At 38.2% G+C, this 16,928-nt stretch overlaps 1 protein-coding gene across 1 annotated transcript in view; it reads right to left on the bottom strand.

Annotated features, from left to right (window-relative positions):
* EPDR1 (ependymin related 1) overlaps window positions 1-16,928 on the bottom strand; it is a 31,140-nt gene that overhangs the window by 4,636 nt on the left and 9,576 nt on the right. Inside the window, exon 2 of the mRNA XM_071560584.1 lies at window positions 854-1,062. Within this exon, the coding sequence (XP_071416685.1) occupies window positions 854-1,062 (209 nt within the window). The remainder of the gene's footprint in view (window positions 1-853; window positions 1,063-16,928) is intronic.

Here is a 16,928-nt window from a genome sequence, read left to right as displayed (position 1 = left end):
ACAAAATCCTTGGAGTAAATGATAATTTACCTCTTCCAGAATACCAGAAGATATATCAACTTAGTTAAAGAGGTCTAATGATCTTACCTTAATTCTCTGCTTCATGTTTTCTACTTTTATTCAAGAAAGAAATATTTTCCTCTGGCTAAAGGCTGAGGTTCATATCCAGCCTATATATTACATGCCTATAACAATAAGTATTGCATTAGCTGAATAGTGCCATAAATTTCATGGGAGTTTTAAAATTAATTTTATAGTTGTCTGGGTCATCAGTAAACCATTGAAATCAATGTGTTAACAAATTGCCATGAATTGAAAACATAACATACTGAACCCTGGAAAATTCAGCTTTCTTTTATGATGCAGGTGTTCAGCTTTCAAATACAGAACAAAGCCTTCTTAGGAGATATTTTTTACTAGTATAGTGAATAAGAAAACTTGGGCACATATTAAGATGTCAATGGTCTTGCAATCATGGGTAGACAAACACTGACTCTACATTGATTGTGCATGCCCCTAATTATAGAACCAAGGCTTCTCTAGGCAAATTTTGTATCTAGACTGCTGGATTCAGACACAAAAATGATGCTGTTCCATGCCAAAATCTATAGGATATGAACTAAAATACAATCAAGTCCCTAGGACATATTTAATCCTGCTGAGATAGGGAACATTTTCTTAATAAAATGCATTGTTAATAGAATTATATGCTGTGCACAGAGTATCTTTATTATTTCTTCCAGAAAGCTTAATAGAAATACAGAAAGCTGGGATGAAACATGAATAATGTGATTTTTCTCTGGGCAGAAGATATATTGATTATTATTAAGATGAAACAAAAGCATGCACATACATTTCCTGGCTGGTTTTCGGTCAGACCATTCCTGTACCATAATTTCATCTCCAGGTCCCCCAATGTAGTACTGATCTTCATAAGTTGAATTGGCAGGAATATCATATGGATCCCATGGGTCTGTCAGAGCAATCTTCGAGCAAAGCTTTGTAACTTGTTCAATCTGAAACATCACTGCGTCTTTGTAGAGCAGTATATACTCAAAGAATCTGAAAGATTAAGAAAAAGCAGTTATTATATATAGACTTTTCCTATGCAAAACAAGGAGCATTGCTGATATGTAAGCTTGCCTTTGACTTCTCAGTGTAAGAACATTTTCACTTGCATTAAACTTTGCCAAAATTTGAGAAATGCTAACCAGTTGGGCTGAAATTTCCCATGCTGAAAGTTTGTCTCAGCTGACTCTTTCCAAAATAAATAAGTCAGACTGAACCGGTTCAGCCATTTCTGAGAACAACAGAACAACTTTTCTGAGAAGAACTGAGAGAAAAAACCTGTTATTATTCCTAGTTTTGTTTTAATTTTTAATAACTGTTTCATTAAAAAGATCTAGTGCCTCCATGTTTCGGAGAAAGGGCTTAAAATTTTGGCAGGGGAAAGGTTTTTATTAAAAGTTGCCCAGATTTGGCTAAGTTATAAGCCATTGAAAAAATCTGCTTTGCATAGGCTGGACAGATTTACTTCTCCATGACTGTGGTAAAGCCTTTCTCTGTGCTGGTTAGATGTGGTATCTGCCAACCTCATAGATGCTCCTCCATGTCAAATCCATGTAGCTTAAGCAGGATATGCTGGTGAAGGGGGAAAATATATGCTCCCAAGTGCAGAACTCAGAGGCTTTTCCTCTGGCACAGTTTCTCTTTGGAAGCCATCAGACTCAAGAAGTAGTGAAGGGAGAAAGCAGAGGAGTAAAATAATAAGGCAGAGATAAGGAGAGGTGGAGCTCAGTGAGCTTGAGAGGCCTGAAGGTGAGGTCAACAAAATGGACAGTTAATAAGGATTTTAAAACAATCTTCTATTGAATCTGAAGTGACCAGGCCATGCTCAGAGGAGAGATGATATGCATTTTCGTGGACAGTTTCATAGTTGGGTCTACCACAAACCCTGTGGCTTTGCTTCCACACCTTTGAAAAGGAAGTGGTATGATCCTTACCTTCTAACTGTGGACAGAAACAGAGAGGAAAAGAGCAGAAGTATCAGCCTATTTTGAGTAGCCAGCTAGAAACAATGAAAGCCTAATTTCTCCATGATTCTTGGTATTACCAATCAGAAGTTGTTTGAAGCACATCTCAGAGCATCCTCATGCATACTCTGTGCCTTTTGCAAAGGACTGATGGGGGTCACTTTCCAAACCTTCCAAAACTGTGCATTAATTATTAGAGACTTCCTGTGAATATCTCAGCTCAAGTATTTGGCTACAGCCTACTGTTATGCAGTGACTCTAGAAAAAAGGATGGGAACAGCTTCATCTTGCTGTCTGTTAAAATGTTTCCTTCTTCATTCTGTGCTTCATTGACAATGCTTCCTTCCATTTCCTGCAAAAAAAATGTCTTGGGTGTCTTTCAACACAGGCATCTTCTACATTCCAAACCTGATGCTAGCCCCTAACACTATTCCCCTGTGTCATCAGCAAGATGGGAAGCTGATGGAAAACACTGCATAATCCATGTATTTACAGTGATGAGGCACAAGAGCAAGAGAGGACCCTTCTCTGTACTATTTCTCAACTCCTGCATGTTTCTCTTTGCAGTCCTTACATTCTTTTGGGGAGACTGCAAAGTTCACATAAAATAGGGCTGAAAAAACCACAATGTACAGTTTTAATTTTTTTACTGCACAATTGCATCAGACAGGAATCACTTCACCCACCACTGACACCATGGCATTTAAACGTTGCACTATGAGAAGAGTTCAAGCATAGTTAAAAGCATCTCCCCATCACTTCATGAAAGGATCATTTATCCAGCATGTGTGGAAGCATAGGCAGGCTAAATGGCATTAGCCAAACTGAACAGTGATGGTGAATAGAAGGGGACAAGGAAGCAGACATGAGGTAAGCTGGGGCCCATCTCTCACTCATTGCCTTGCACAACCTGAGAGGTAGCTTGTCCCACTTTTTGTTAGGGAGTTAGTCACTGGAAACTTCCCCACACAAGAAAGACACATAAAGAGGCTGACAAACTGCAAGACTATATATGAGCTTCCTCAAGGGAAATCCTGCCCATATCTTAAAATATTTCTGCTTCTGTCATGACTCATACCAGCCTAAACTCACCTGCAATCTTCTTAAGCAAAGACAGTTGTGATACACGACTGAAGAATTCAGTATATTTATAAACTGTTTCCTTACATAAACCTAAGCCTGTGACCACATAAGGACATATGTAACTTTTCTATCACATTCAGTCCAGAGAACCTACTCACAAGAACAATAAAAAACAATTATGTGTTTTCAATCAGACTCTAATGACTCATCTACTCTTCAGCTAGCTGTCCAATAGTTCACATAGAAGTGGGATAGGAAATGCCTTTAAGAGAAATACTATCAACACATTTGATATACCCGAGTAATAATACAGTCATTTTGTGAAGGAACAAAAAACCCAATGTATTGGAAAAGCATTACAAAGTACTGAAAGGTGGATATTTAGATTTTTGCCTGTTGGTACCACTAGGAAAGTCAAGACCCTGGTGTCCAACAGTCTGTCAGCATCTCATAATGAGAGTCTTCACCAACAGATTCACAGGATCAGAGGGTACTTCCACCACTCTTGTTAGGGGGGACTCCATAGAGTGAAGATCCCTCAATCGGTTCTGCTCAGATGTTTTTCACTGCAAACAACTGCAAGAACTTAACAGTTCATGGAATAACACTATTAATACAAATTGTGACCGACTAATAAGGTTGTTGGTCATAGTGTTAGTGCACAGGTATGTTTTAAAGCAATCTACTGACACAAACTTTAAGCAAGCACAAGCTCTAATGTGAAGCAATCTACTAATGTGCTATGGAGTAAGCACAAATAAAAGCTCTAGTCCTAAAAGCAGCATTTAACGTGTGTAGAATGTATTTCTCACCCAAGGCTTCCCTCTTGGGGGTGAAAAAGATGGATTCAGCCCATCAGCCAATCCCAGAAGTTTTGGTGGAGGTCTTCTTCCACTTTACCGCTCTCCCCAACTTATTTTATACTATTTTCTTTATTTTAGGGTGGAGTTAGAGTGGCTCTAGTTATAAATACCTTTTATTTCTGATTGGTGTATCTAATGGAAGGGGAGTGGCCATGGCTTAGCACCTGAGGAGATGGTTTGACATGGTTGTTGGCTTCAGCAGCATAATATCTTGATTCTCCCTTGGCAGGCAGGTACTGTATGGACTCAGTACCACAATTTCCCCCCATTCTGCTGGGATTTGAATGGAAGGGGGCCACATAGTTTCCACTTGGTTCCACACTCCATTCAGTCTGTCTGAGCAGATGTTTGTCTTTGTATTGGGTAGCATCTCAGCCTCAAACCATCCAGGGAGCTGCAGCTGCTTTTTATCCTAGAACTCTGAATCTCCTCTAGATTTAACCTTATCCATCATCCCACAACTACTGGGAATAAAACTAATAAATTTCATTTAAAATCCTTACTTAAAACTTAATTCACATACAAATTTTACTTGCATTTTAAATGATAACTTCTTTCACATTTTCTTTGTCCTTATATTTTCTCTTATTAATTATTTCATGAAGTAAATATCTTCTGGTCTAAATTTTGTAACTTGTGAAGTGATATAATTGCATGGCAGAAAATGTGCCACCTTTACTCAAGTGAAACAGTAGTTCAATCTTTTATCTGACAAATGCATGTATTTAATTAACTTCCACCTCTGGGATAGCCACTGTAACTTCAACAGATGGCATGAATACTTTCAGGAGGGCCAAACCCCCCCAGAACCCTACTGTCTTGACTTTGCCATCTTCCATGCAGACAGCAAAATGGGCATTATGAAACAACAAAATAAGAATGAGAAAAATCCAAACAAATCAAACTCATCTCCAAGCATGTCTCTAGCACCCATTCCACAGAATAAGAGGCTCCACTACCTACATTTTTGTTTCTGGGAGAGGGAGACTGAACATAAGTGTAATAGACACCAGTCATAGACTTTGATGTGCTTCTGGGATGAACTCAGCTTCTACAGTGGCAGGCTAACAAGATGAGAACTGCAGAGACTGTGGCTCTGCTCCTCTGCACAGCAGCCCTGGGTAAGCAGAAGGAAGATTTACACTGCCCTTGTTCAACCCAGATCTACTTCACATCCAAGTTTTACAGAGAATTACTCTATGTCCTGGCAATAACAAGCACAGAAGCCTAAGATTACACAGGATCTAAATTTAATGGCATATGAAAGGTGAACAGTTAACTTGTTTTATAACGAGAAGTATTAACCAGCCAAAATGAATAACAAAATGTGCATGAATATAAAAATTACAATTTCAAAGCAAAATATTTTAAAATAATACATGATTTCCTTTTTTTTTTAAACCAGCCAAGTCCTAAGTATACTGCCTCTATTTGTTTTAGGTGCCTGAGATTTCATTGGCTTCTTGAGGGGAAACAGAGTCCTCAAAATAGATATTGGCAAAGAAATTGGAGAGGAAATTCTTTTTAATTAGTTTGGGTTTTTTCAGATAAAAGTAACATATTTGCAGTGTGTGCCCACCTCTAGTATTATTTTTTAAATAATTTAATTACTTAAACTGTAACATTGTGAAAGTACCAAACTGAAATCAGGTACCCCAACCAGACACCTTGAAAGAGATTTGAAGAAGTTATTTGGACAAATTATCCTATTTGCCTGGCTGAGATTATTTCCCTTCCTTTCCTATTCTATTTCACCCTGCCCTGTGCCTCACACCCTTGTATGCTATGCTTTTAATGGTCTCATAATCTGTAATACTCCCTTTGTCTGCTACTGAAAATGGATAAATACCAGAATTTAAAGACATACATACATTTTTGCTCCTATGCTTTAAAGAATTTCTTAACACTGGATCATATCCTGCACAAATAATTCCATTGATTTTGCTGGAAGTAATCATATCAGACAGGTGGGACACATACTGAGTTCAGTACTTTCTTCTCCTGAGCTAAGGAAAGTATTTTTCTGAATAAGAGACCAACTGCGTTCAATGCAAAGCCAGAATTCACCATTCCCACACAGTCACGAGGTGGAGCACTTGTGTTAAGGACATACTGCCAGGAGTGGGTATTCAAATACTGTCCTATCTCTGAGATTCCTTCTGAAATCTGGGGAAATAGTTACAGGAAACAGGACAGATAACACAGAGACACGTTCCTGGACCCTAATAAAGGCCTGAAACTAATAAACTTATCTATTGACTTGTCTTCTGAGTGGGTTACTGTTCTGCATGTTATTAATGCAATTCAAACCAATGAAATATTTTTCAAAATTTGTCAGAATAAAAGTCATTAATCTCAAGATCATGCTATCAGCTTCTTTTCAGGTACTCAGTCTGCAACAAGCCCTCTGTCCTGTGCTGGATCCTTCCCAGTCCTGAAGCATGCTAGCCTGCCCATCACCTGACACATCCACTTGCCTCCTAGAGTTTACTTCTGTGCTTCCAAAGGCTTTCTCATGAGCACCAAACCTAGAAGAAAGGAGCTGCTGGTTGTCCAATTGCCATTGTCATGACTGAGAGCAGCAGAAGTGCTGGCAGTGGCATAGTGAGACCTATGTGATGTATTGAAGAACATCAGACAAGGTCATTTGCTAGAGAGAAGCAAAATAATGGTCTGAGACTGAGACTGGGTAAAAGAAACTCCTTGTGTGCTAAATCTGGCTCTGAATCATTTTATTATGTGGCTTGGGACAAGCAACTTACAGTACAGGAACCTTAAAATGCCATTCTTGGGGGTTTTTTTGATTGCTGTAGTACTGGAGAGACACGAATCAGTGATCATGAACCAGTTGTGTGAGGCATTGTATTAACAAAGAACAAAACCACAAATCCTGTCCCAAAACACAGTGGTTCTTGAAAAACAGACTTTTCTTTCCTGCAAAGATGTGTGGAGTTTCATGTACCTAGGGCTTTAACCTGTTGATTCAGTTTTCCCAGCTGCAGCTGCTGCAACCTTAAAACTCTTGCCCATGTTAGCCAGGACTTATATTACCTAGCATTATAAAGCAATTGAAAATTGAAAGTAAAATTTTATGTATTATTTATATCTCAGATACTCTATTACTCAGTAGGAAATGGTATTTGTTATTTAAGATCTCAAGCTGAGGTCAGTGCAACTATTTCCAAGTTAACTTTGCTTTCTCTTTTGAGATTAACTGAAAGCTTTAAGCATCTGTCTGCCTTTTGGGGGACTATTTAATTCTCTGTCAGTTCTGTTTGTAAAAAGGCATTTTTAAACATGTTGGAAGAAGATAGAAATGCATCTAACTAGAATAAATTTCAGTAAAATCTCCCAATCAAATTCTCTGTTCTAGAGTGCATAGACAGGTACCTCCAGGTAGTAATTCTTGAGTCATCTTGTGTACTCTTGATAAAATATTCTACAACAGTACCACTAATTTTTACATGTTTCTTACTGAAGATGTATGGGAAGAATGGGAATCTTTACTAGAAGTGTGACTACATAACCTCATCTTCTCAAGTCCTCAGATTAAGAATATTTCAAGGGAGCAAAGCTGCCAAGCAGACATGCAGATAGTTGGTAAACACTCATCAGGTCAAGAACATTCATCTGCTTTTGGAAGGCTCTGGCGAGCTCATTTCAAAAGGGAGAAGCATTCATTTTTCATTATATTTCTGGGAACTCCTTTCTTTTTTCCCATGAAGTTTTCGGTAATTTCAGACTTGTGTTTTTCTTTTGGTGTATCAGACCTCAACAACAACAGTAATTTACCATACTTGATCTCATATGTTTGGCAGTGGTGCAGGAGTATGGTATATTGTAAAAATACAGTACTGTGCAAATACATGTGACAGTAAATGTAATTTGATATTGTGTAAAAGCAATATTTTTTTAGTCTGACTTAAATCACTCACAGATTGTAAAGGCATTTTTATTTATTTTTATTATTTTTTCAAGGCAATCAAGCCCACTGTATCAGGGATCTAATTAGCAACCTATATGACAAAATTTGACAGCACTACCAGTTTCTGAAGCAGAGAGAATTAGCCAATTTGAGTCCTATTATTGATGAAGTTTGTGCAAAAAGAAAAATAAAGCAATCAAAATCTGCAAAGTTGAAGCTACACCAGCTAAAGGATGACATATTTTTGTGACTTTAGGTATGAAGCTTTACAAAATATTTGCCATTTCTTATTATTTTGATTGTTTTCCCATAAATTAGATCAGCTACTTTGGCAAATACTGAGGGAAATTAAGTTCTTTGGCGGGAATGCTGTTTCCCCTGCTGTCCCTTTTTGGCTATTTGATACTCCTTAATAATCCAACAAGTTGCACCCCTGAGAACAATGTATTGTAATTGAAGTTGAAATTCAGGAAAACAATAAAGCATCGTGTTTAAGAGAGTTGTGTTTTGCAAGGGGCTAAAAGGTGCACTCTCCTTAATAAAGTGCATCTGTGTGTTTCCATAAGTAATAGTATATTCATGAATTGAAGCCCTTGGTAGACACCAACATAACCCAAAAGGAAAGGAATGGAAGATGTGACCAGAATACCATAATGCCTTCCCATGAATCAATGGAATCACCTCCTAGGGAATATGGTATATACTAGCAGAACCACATGATATCAATATATATTTGAGGTCAGAAATTATTTTCCTTGTTCTTGGGTTTGTAAAAAGTCTAGTACAGTGATGCTTCCATGAGTAAGTTAATAATAATAAAGGTTACTGGAAAATCACAGCAGGGCTTAGAGGAGACCAAAAAGAGTGAGGAAGGCCAGGACTCAACTCTTAATATACACTAAAGACCTTAGGAAAGACAGAATAATAAGGAGGGAAATGACAGAGATATATTATAATTTATTTACTATATTTATCACTCTCTTTTTGCTAGATACAGAAGGGAAGCAAGTGACTCAATTGAAAGAGTGGATTCTCAAAACTGAGACATGGAAATGCTCTTCTGAGAGTGAAATTATTTTAAGGCACTGTGTCAGCTTGTAAAGACATAAGAAACAGGAAATAGAATTTTAACATGTAGAGAGAGACAGAAAAAACATGGTTTCAATGACTGAGAGTATCTCCACAAAGAAAAAAACCAAACACACCGTGACATGAAAGACATACCTGGGCTCCTGTGTTTAATTTTACCTCTAGAGGTCAACCAGAAGCCTGAAGTTTATGCCACAGCAGCTGGTGGGACCAGAACAGGGCCAGGAACAATGGTGGCCAAGCCACCCTACCATGTATAAGTGGAGACCTTAAGGAGCACCAGAGGCCAGGAGAGGCAAACCAGGTGTGGGGCAGCAGATCATGTGGAAGGGTGTGCAGCAAGGGCACTGAAGCCAGTCCTTTTTGATATCTTTATCCATGATCTGGACAGGGGGATCAAGTGCACCCTCAGTAGGTTTGCAAATGGCAAGAAATTGGGCAGGAGGGTTGATCTGCTGGAGGGTACAGTGGCTCTACAGAGGGATTGATAGATTGAAGCCTGTGGTACAAGGTACAACAAAGGCAAGTGCTGGGTCCTGCACATGGGTCATAGTAATTCCATGCAGTGCTCCAGGCTTGGGGAAGAGTGGTTGGAAAACTGGAAATGGACCTGAGGTTGCTGGTGGACAGCCAGTTGAACATGAGCCAGCTGTGTGCCCAGGTGGCCAAGAAGGCCAATGGCACCTTGGCTTGTATCAGAAGTAGTGTGGCCAGCAGGACTAGTGCAGTAATTTTCCCCCTGAACCCAGAACTGGTGAGACTACACTTTAACCACTGTGTTCATTTTTGGGTCCCTCAACCCAAGAAAGACCTTGAGGTGCTGGAACATGTCTAGAGAAGGGCAAGAAAGCTGGTGAACGGTCTGGAGCACAAGTGTGCTGAGGAGTGGCTGAGGGAGCTGAGGTTGTTTAGCTTGGAGAAAAGAAAGCTCAGGGGAGACCTTATTGCTCTCTACAGCTTCCTGAAAGGAGGTTGTAGTCAGGCAGGTGTCAGTCTCTTCTCCCAGGGAACAAATGATAAGACAAGAGAAAATGGCCTTAGGTTGTGCCAGGAGCCATTTACATTGGATATTTGGGAAAATTTCTTCATCAAAAGGGTTGTCAAGCATTGGAACAGGCTGTCTAAGAAAGTGGTTGAGTCACCATCCCTGGAAGTATTTAAAAGACCTGAAGACGTGCTGCTTAGGGACATGATTTAGTGATGGACTTTGTGGTGTTAGGTTACCTATTGGATGCAATGATCCTAAAAGTCTTTTGCAACATAAACAATTCTATGATTCTAATTGTCAGATTTATCTGGAGTTTTCACATCTTTATCTTAATTGGGGTATGAGACAGCATATTAAATTGGATCTTAGCTCTTCCACATATGATAGTATCTATTTTTTACACATCAGAAAGGTATAGCAGAATGAGGTCGCCTAATCACAAATAACTAAACTTATATACTCTCCAGACACATATTTTAGAATAAAAGAATAATAAAATATTAAGATTTTTTTTCCACTAAAACTGGGTACTGCAGCTTTACACACCCCAACTTCTGTGTATGAACAGAGAAGTATCTTCAGACAACATGAGCATGGACTACATGAAGTTCAGGAGCCCTGTAATGATCTTCATCAAAGCTGTAAATCCCATTGTTCATATACTTGGCCAGTTAGTTGCTTTCCAGTATGCATTCCTGTATAAAAGGTAATAATGAAGAACTCTGAGGAACAGATTGCCCTTTGCAACAGAAGGGGAGGAGGTCCCTATTCTGACAGAGCAAACTTTTCTTTCTCTATGGAATATTCCCTGGAAAAATTTATGAGGATATGCGCTTGTACCAGATTCCTGCCCCAAGATGTAATGGTTTCCACCTTCCATCTGCAATGATTTCCTTAAGAGGGATGATTCAGGTCTTTCAGATATCTGTCCAATGTAAAATAAACACAAAACACTGTGTCTGTTTTCAATGGAATTTGGAAGTCAGGCCAGATTATCAGACAACACAGTTTGAAAGACTACACTTCCACTTTCTAATATCCCCATATTCAAAAATCTGAGTATAGCTTATTTTTAAATAAACCTTGTGAAAGATGGAGATTCACTTCACCAGAAATAAATGTAACCTGAAATCCTGGCACTGAACTTCACTCTTCTTCTGCACCTCCAGTGTAAAAACAACTCCTTCATTTCAACCAGTAGTCTTTGTGCAGGTCTATTTCTTCATTCAGCAGCTATCAATCAAAAGTAATATTGTTAGCTGAGTGCATAAATTAGTGACTGGATTCAAATACAGTGTGTCAGTGCGTTAAAATTCCAGGCGGAACTGACTGAAAATGTACAAAACAGAATTATAGGAAATAAGGGAATGTCTGTGTGAAAGATAACAAAATTAGGGAAGACGTTAATTGCTCCATGGTTGTAGAGAAAATGGCATTTTGAACACATATCCATTGAAATGTGGTACAGTACACAGCAGTGATTTAGAAAGGGAAGTTTACAGTTCTGGGTTATTAGGGAGGTCATTTATTCTGCTCAGCTTAGCCCTGCTGAGGCCACAGTGCTGATGTAGCTCCTGCTTTTGGATGCCTCACTTAAGGGAACAGATAAACAGATGGGATATAGTCCAAAGAACAGCAAGAACAGTGAGATGTTTAAAAAACAGGACCTATGAAGAAACTGAGCATGTCAAGTCTATAAAGGCAAGACTAAGGTTGAATCATAAGCTGGTCAGTATATAAAAAGCTAAAAATTAATACCAATTGTTCTCCATGTTACTTGTAGCAAGGAGGGCTTACTCAGGAGATACTCTAAAATATCTATATGTCTTCTTACATTCCAGCTTTTACAAGAACTTGTAAGAAAATCAAGGATAAGAGACAACCCATATGAAGCTTTTCTTCTCCAGGATGGAGGAAAAGGTTATATGGCAACTTGGAGACCTTCCCAGCCCTGCACACAAGTGATTGGAGAATACTGATGCCTGCTTGTCCCTTCTGGTAACAGACTAGCCTAATCAATTAGTCCTGATATTATTAGTTTGATGACTTGGATTCTTGACAGTGCTCGCTTCCCAAAGATGCTGAACAGTCTTTGGGGATCACTTCCTGAGACCTCCCAAAAGCAATGGTGGCACTCTCTGAGAAGTCTCAGCAGAGGGCTGAGCCTCCATCTTATTCCACATGGGGATTTGAGGGATGGAGTCATGTCCTGCATACAGATGACCTTCACCTCTGTTCACTTGTAAAATTAACTCTAATGATATCACTATATAGCTTTCAGTGTCTGATTGAATTAAAGAAAAGTACTGTCTAAAATCAGGACTGGGGAGATAGCATTCAAATGAAATGCTCAGCATACAAAGGGAATAATTAAAAGGTTGAACAATTCTAAACTTGCTCTTAACAAAACTGTGTTTCTCTAGTCATCTGTTGAGTTTTTTGTACTTTTTGTTACTACAGCAACTTCTCCACCTTTGGGAGGTGGGGAGTGGCCTTCAACAGTCACCCCATAGCATATTGCTCGTAGGAATCCTCTGTAAGCAATATCCATGATGCATCATAAGAAACTGGCAGACTTCAGTGTGTTCTTAAAAATCACCTGGACTGAAAATACATAAGTAATTAATAGATGAAAATTAATTTCAAAACCTTTCTCTTCAAGTAATTGAGTACTTGCTTTAGGGCATACATCAGTGTATTTGATGTAGAACCATTTCAAAGGTCATCTGTTAGTCCATCACAGAAACAACAGTTGCCGAAGACACTGCAAGCAGCTAAAGGAAGCATGGTTAACATACATTCCTATTTTAAAGAATGTTTGTAACCATTTTAATTGTATTAAAACCCTGACACGTTTATTTTTCATTCAAAGACAGTTCTAAGAAGCAGTAGCAAAGAGGACAAGACCTGTAAATAATATTGGTATAAATATACTACACTGGCACAGCTGAAAGTTTTCCATTACTCATGAAAAGGTCACTAGACCTATTGAACATGTTTAGACTACCCCTGCTGCTTAAAACATGACAAAAATAGCTTTACCCTTTAGCATCTGACACAAATACAAACTGAAGTCTTTAGCAGACAGGTATGCTTACTCAATTTTGGGGTGTTTTCCCAACACTGTCCTACATACACTGACAGGGAGCCATAGTTTTCTTGGAGCTTTGCTTAACTATATGAATTCAGAACTTTTGTAAATGCTGAAAGGCTTTTCCTTTACAATTTCTATAATCGTAACAGAAATGAAAGAAACTTTTGCTTTTAAAGTGAAAATTACTTTATAATTATGTTAAAATTACACAGTCTCATATTTGCATATTACGGGGCTTTTGCTGCTTCTAATTACATTATTTTATACATTTAATGGGCAAGATTTTCAAAACTGACCAGTGATTTTGAGTTGCTTCCTATTTTGGATGTTCAACATAAAGGTGTTTGAAAAGGACAAATTTTCAGAGGGACAGTGTTCAACATTTTCTAAAATTCAATGTCAGAGTAATCATTGTAAAATTGAGGTGGCTGACATTGCTACACATGTTCTATTCAAAGACTACATAACAAACTCCTGAATTCTCTCCCCACAGAAGTGCATGAGCAGAAATTACTCTTCTGCCCATCAGATTTTCTCTCCCATCTCTCATGTTTCCAATTGTCAAGAGACAAATTCCTTTCCACATTATAACAGCAGACCCTCATGTAACTGCTACTTTTTACAATGTCCATCTACCAGCTATGTAATTAGAGATAAATCTGGCTCTACAGACCCTTCTCCAAGGTTAAACACTAACCTGACCCAAAGCCTTGTGAAATTAGCCAGAAAAGTTTCACTGATTTTTACAGATGCTACATCAGGTATTTATCGGTTGTTCCATTTCAAAGGAAAAACAACCTGAAAATGTTGAAAACCTAGCAGGGCTATCAGCTTATCTCCAATGGGCTACCTGAGGAGATGCTGAGAAGCAAACATAACATTTTATGCAATCTCAACTCCCCAGAAATGTATTACCACAAGTTTAAGACAACTTTTGAATTTTCTGGCTTGCCGGGTATTTCTTGTTCTTCCCTTTGTAGTGTTTTGGTGTAGTGTTTCAGGCAAAGGAATTAATATCTTTATATCCTTAACTACAAACAAACTATGTGAAACATCTTTTTGTCACAAAAACTCCACTTTGGGACTTTTCTATTGGGCAGGTTGCCAGAGGAGGTGGACCATGTTGTCACAAACAGCATGATACAAAATAGTATTTGCTTGCTGTCCTGTAAAGCTTTAAGGATAAGGAGATCTTTGAGGGTGAGCAAAGTGATACAAGGAGGTAGAATCATAGAGCGACTTGGGTTGAAAGGAACCTTAAAGATCATTAATGCTACCACTCTGTCATCGACAGGGATATCTTCCACTAGACCAGTTTGTTCAAAGTCCCCAGATACCATCACAGATAAGAAAAAAGAAATCAATTTATTGTACAGAAGATGCAAGGCAACAAATCCATGTCTACTTATGTAGTGACACATTAATTTGGGAACTAATTAGTAAGAATTCCTCATTCTGTTCAGAATTCTGCTCTCCAAATAAACATCCTCTGAGAATTGCCATAACTGCATAGCATGAGTGAACTTTCCAGTGCTGGCTGCCTAAAAGTATGGCAGAATCACAAGCTTCCTGGCAAGAAAAGTGTCTGAATATGATAAAACCACAGTTGCAAATGATATTACGAGATACTGAAAGAATGAAATATGTAATCTTTCTTCACTGTGTTCACTGGATGGACTCTGTGCCCCATATGAGTCTTTAAAAGCCTTTAGCACTGCCATGCACAAAATTGCCCTTGGAAAACCTAAGGAAAATCTGGCCATTCCCCCGCAAAAACATTAATTTCTGAAAAAACAGGTATCCATATAAACAATAGGTTTCCATACAGACAGACTACTTAAGGAAAAATTTCCAGCTGTTCAGCACGTATACATGTCTCACACCAGCTTTGCTGTGCAGAGTTTCACCAAAATAAACAGCAAATGCCAAGCACATCACATTTTTTTTTTTAGGAATCCTCTTATCTACCAAGTCATCTGATTTTCAGATGAAGTAGCAACCACTAATTTTCACAAAGAACTGATGAGAGGAGAGCAGAGAAGTCTTGCTAAGTGTGAAAATACCAGAACTGGCAGAACAACTGATGGACAATATCAGAGACCTAAACCTCAGTGGAAAGTCTTACAAGTCACTCATCTTCATTGGTGTCTTACACCACTTTTTCCCAGCAACTGGTCTCAAGTTCTGAGTAAGAACAGAGCAGAACAAAGGCAGAGGATTTTGCTCTTCATCCTGCTGGTAAGAAAGATTGCATTATATGGAGATGTTTTGGGGGGCTTTTTTTCTCACTTCATTAAAGGCTGAGGAAAATGTGCATTAGAAAAGAGTTTATTCCAAATAGACAACCTGGAATATTAGTTACAGACATCATAAAACTTTTCTTGATAAAGCAGCTGACAGTATGTTTTGAACATGCACTCTAAAATATGAAATAGTATTTGGCAATAGTTCTAAAGGAGCAGATTCTGAAGAACACGTTACTGCACAAGAAGTCAAGCACTAAGGGTCAGTGAAGCCTTTTGGAATGGTTTACTAGTGAACTATTCAACTGACCAAAAGGTAAATATGCAGGGTATTATTACAATGTTATTTTTTTAATTAAGTAAAGAAACAAGGTTCATCACAAGCAACTTCAATAAGAGATGTTGCAATACATGGGTAATTTTGGTCTTCTGCATTGTTTGCTGTCAGTTACGATATCACATTCCATTATGAACTGTCTTCAGTAAAAACAATACATATAGAAAATAAGATAACTAGGAAGGATGCAATATTACTTTCCATTTGAGAAGGGCAAATGAGTTTAATGAACTTAAGGATAAGCCACTTCTTGGATGTTTTGTTTGATAGTAAAAAATAATTTGAACTGCAATGAAGAGATTGCTTTTGTTTATAATTTAGGGAGGAGCTAGATAAAGAAAGTTGCAGCCTTCTAAGATCCAAAAGAAGGCAGCAATCAAGACTTTTACTACTTTTCTTGAAGTCCATAAACCTTATGTGCTCTTATACTTGTAGCTTTTAGATGGCTCTTTGAGGAAAATTGGGTTGGATCAGACAGTTATGCAGTTCTACATGTATTTCCATTAAGTTTTGAAATATGTCCTTTTTTATTTATAAAAACTCAACCAAAAGAAAAAAAACCAAACAAAAAAGCAGACAGAGCTCCAGAATTAGCATAATTTGGTATCTCTCAATGACATCTGATAATCTAGGTGGTCTTCACTGCCAGAATCTTACAGGTTACTTTTGTCAGACAATAATGTCTCAAGATCACTTACTTTTATATGCAATGGAAATGAGCTACAGAGATGCAGTGTGGCACCTTAGGTAGTTTCCAGCCTATGTATCCAGTCCCTTTTGCTCCTCCAATAAGGACACAGGGGCAGCAACACAGAGGGATCCAAGTTTCAGACAATTATTAAACCAACAAGGAACTATTCAGTGGGGAAAGGCAGAAGGTTGGATGGAAGTTCCCTCTGGGCTGGATTGAACCCACAAAGCATAGTCTGGATGATGCCAGAATGAAAGGGTAAACTTCATAAGGAATGAAAGGCATAAAATAGGCATTCATGGAATGAATAGCTAAGTAGCTCTCCAGACATATGAACTCTTAGTAGCCAGAGACTGAAAAATTGTAATAACTACAGTGTGAGCACTGTGTAAGAAGAAAATACCTGCCAAGTTCATGTTTTGATGCCAGAAATTTTTAAAATCATGTAAATATGAAAACAAAAATCTGAAAAAGCAAAAATATGGTCATTGCTAAGTTATGGGAAGAGCCCTACTGACTGAAGGAATGTTGCTAATAAAATTCACAGAGCAAAAACCAGAACTTCAAAACTTATCTTACCTT

Source organism: Pithys albifrons, chromosome 7, assembly GCF_047495875.1.
Source record: "Pithys albifrons albifrons isolate INPA30051 chromosome 7, PitAlb_v1, whole genome shotgun sequence".
Taxonomy (NCBI): Eukaryota; Metazoa; Chordata; class Aves; order Passeriformes; family Thamnophilidae; genus Pithys; species Pithys albifrons.
Note: the sequence above shows the minus strand (reverse complement) of the source record. Positions and strands in the feature narration are given on the sequence as shown.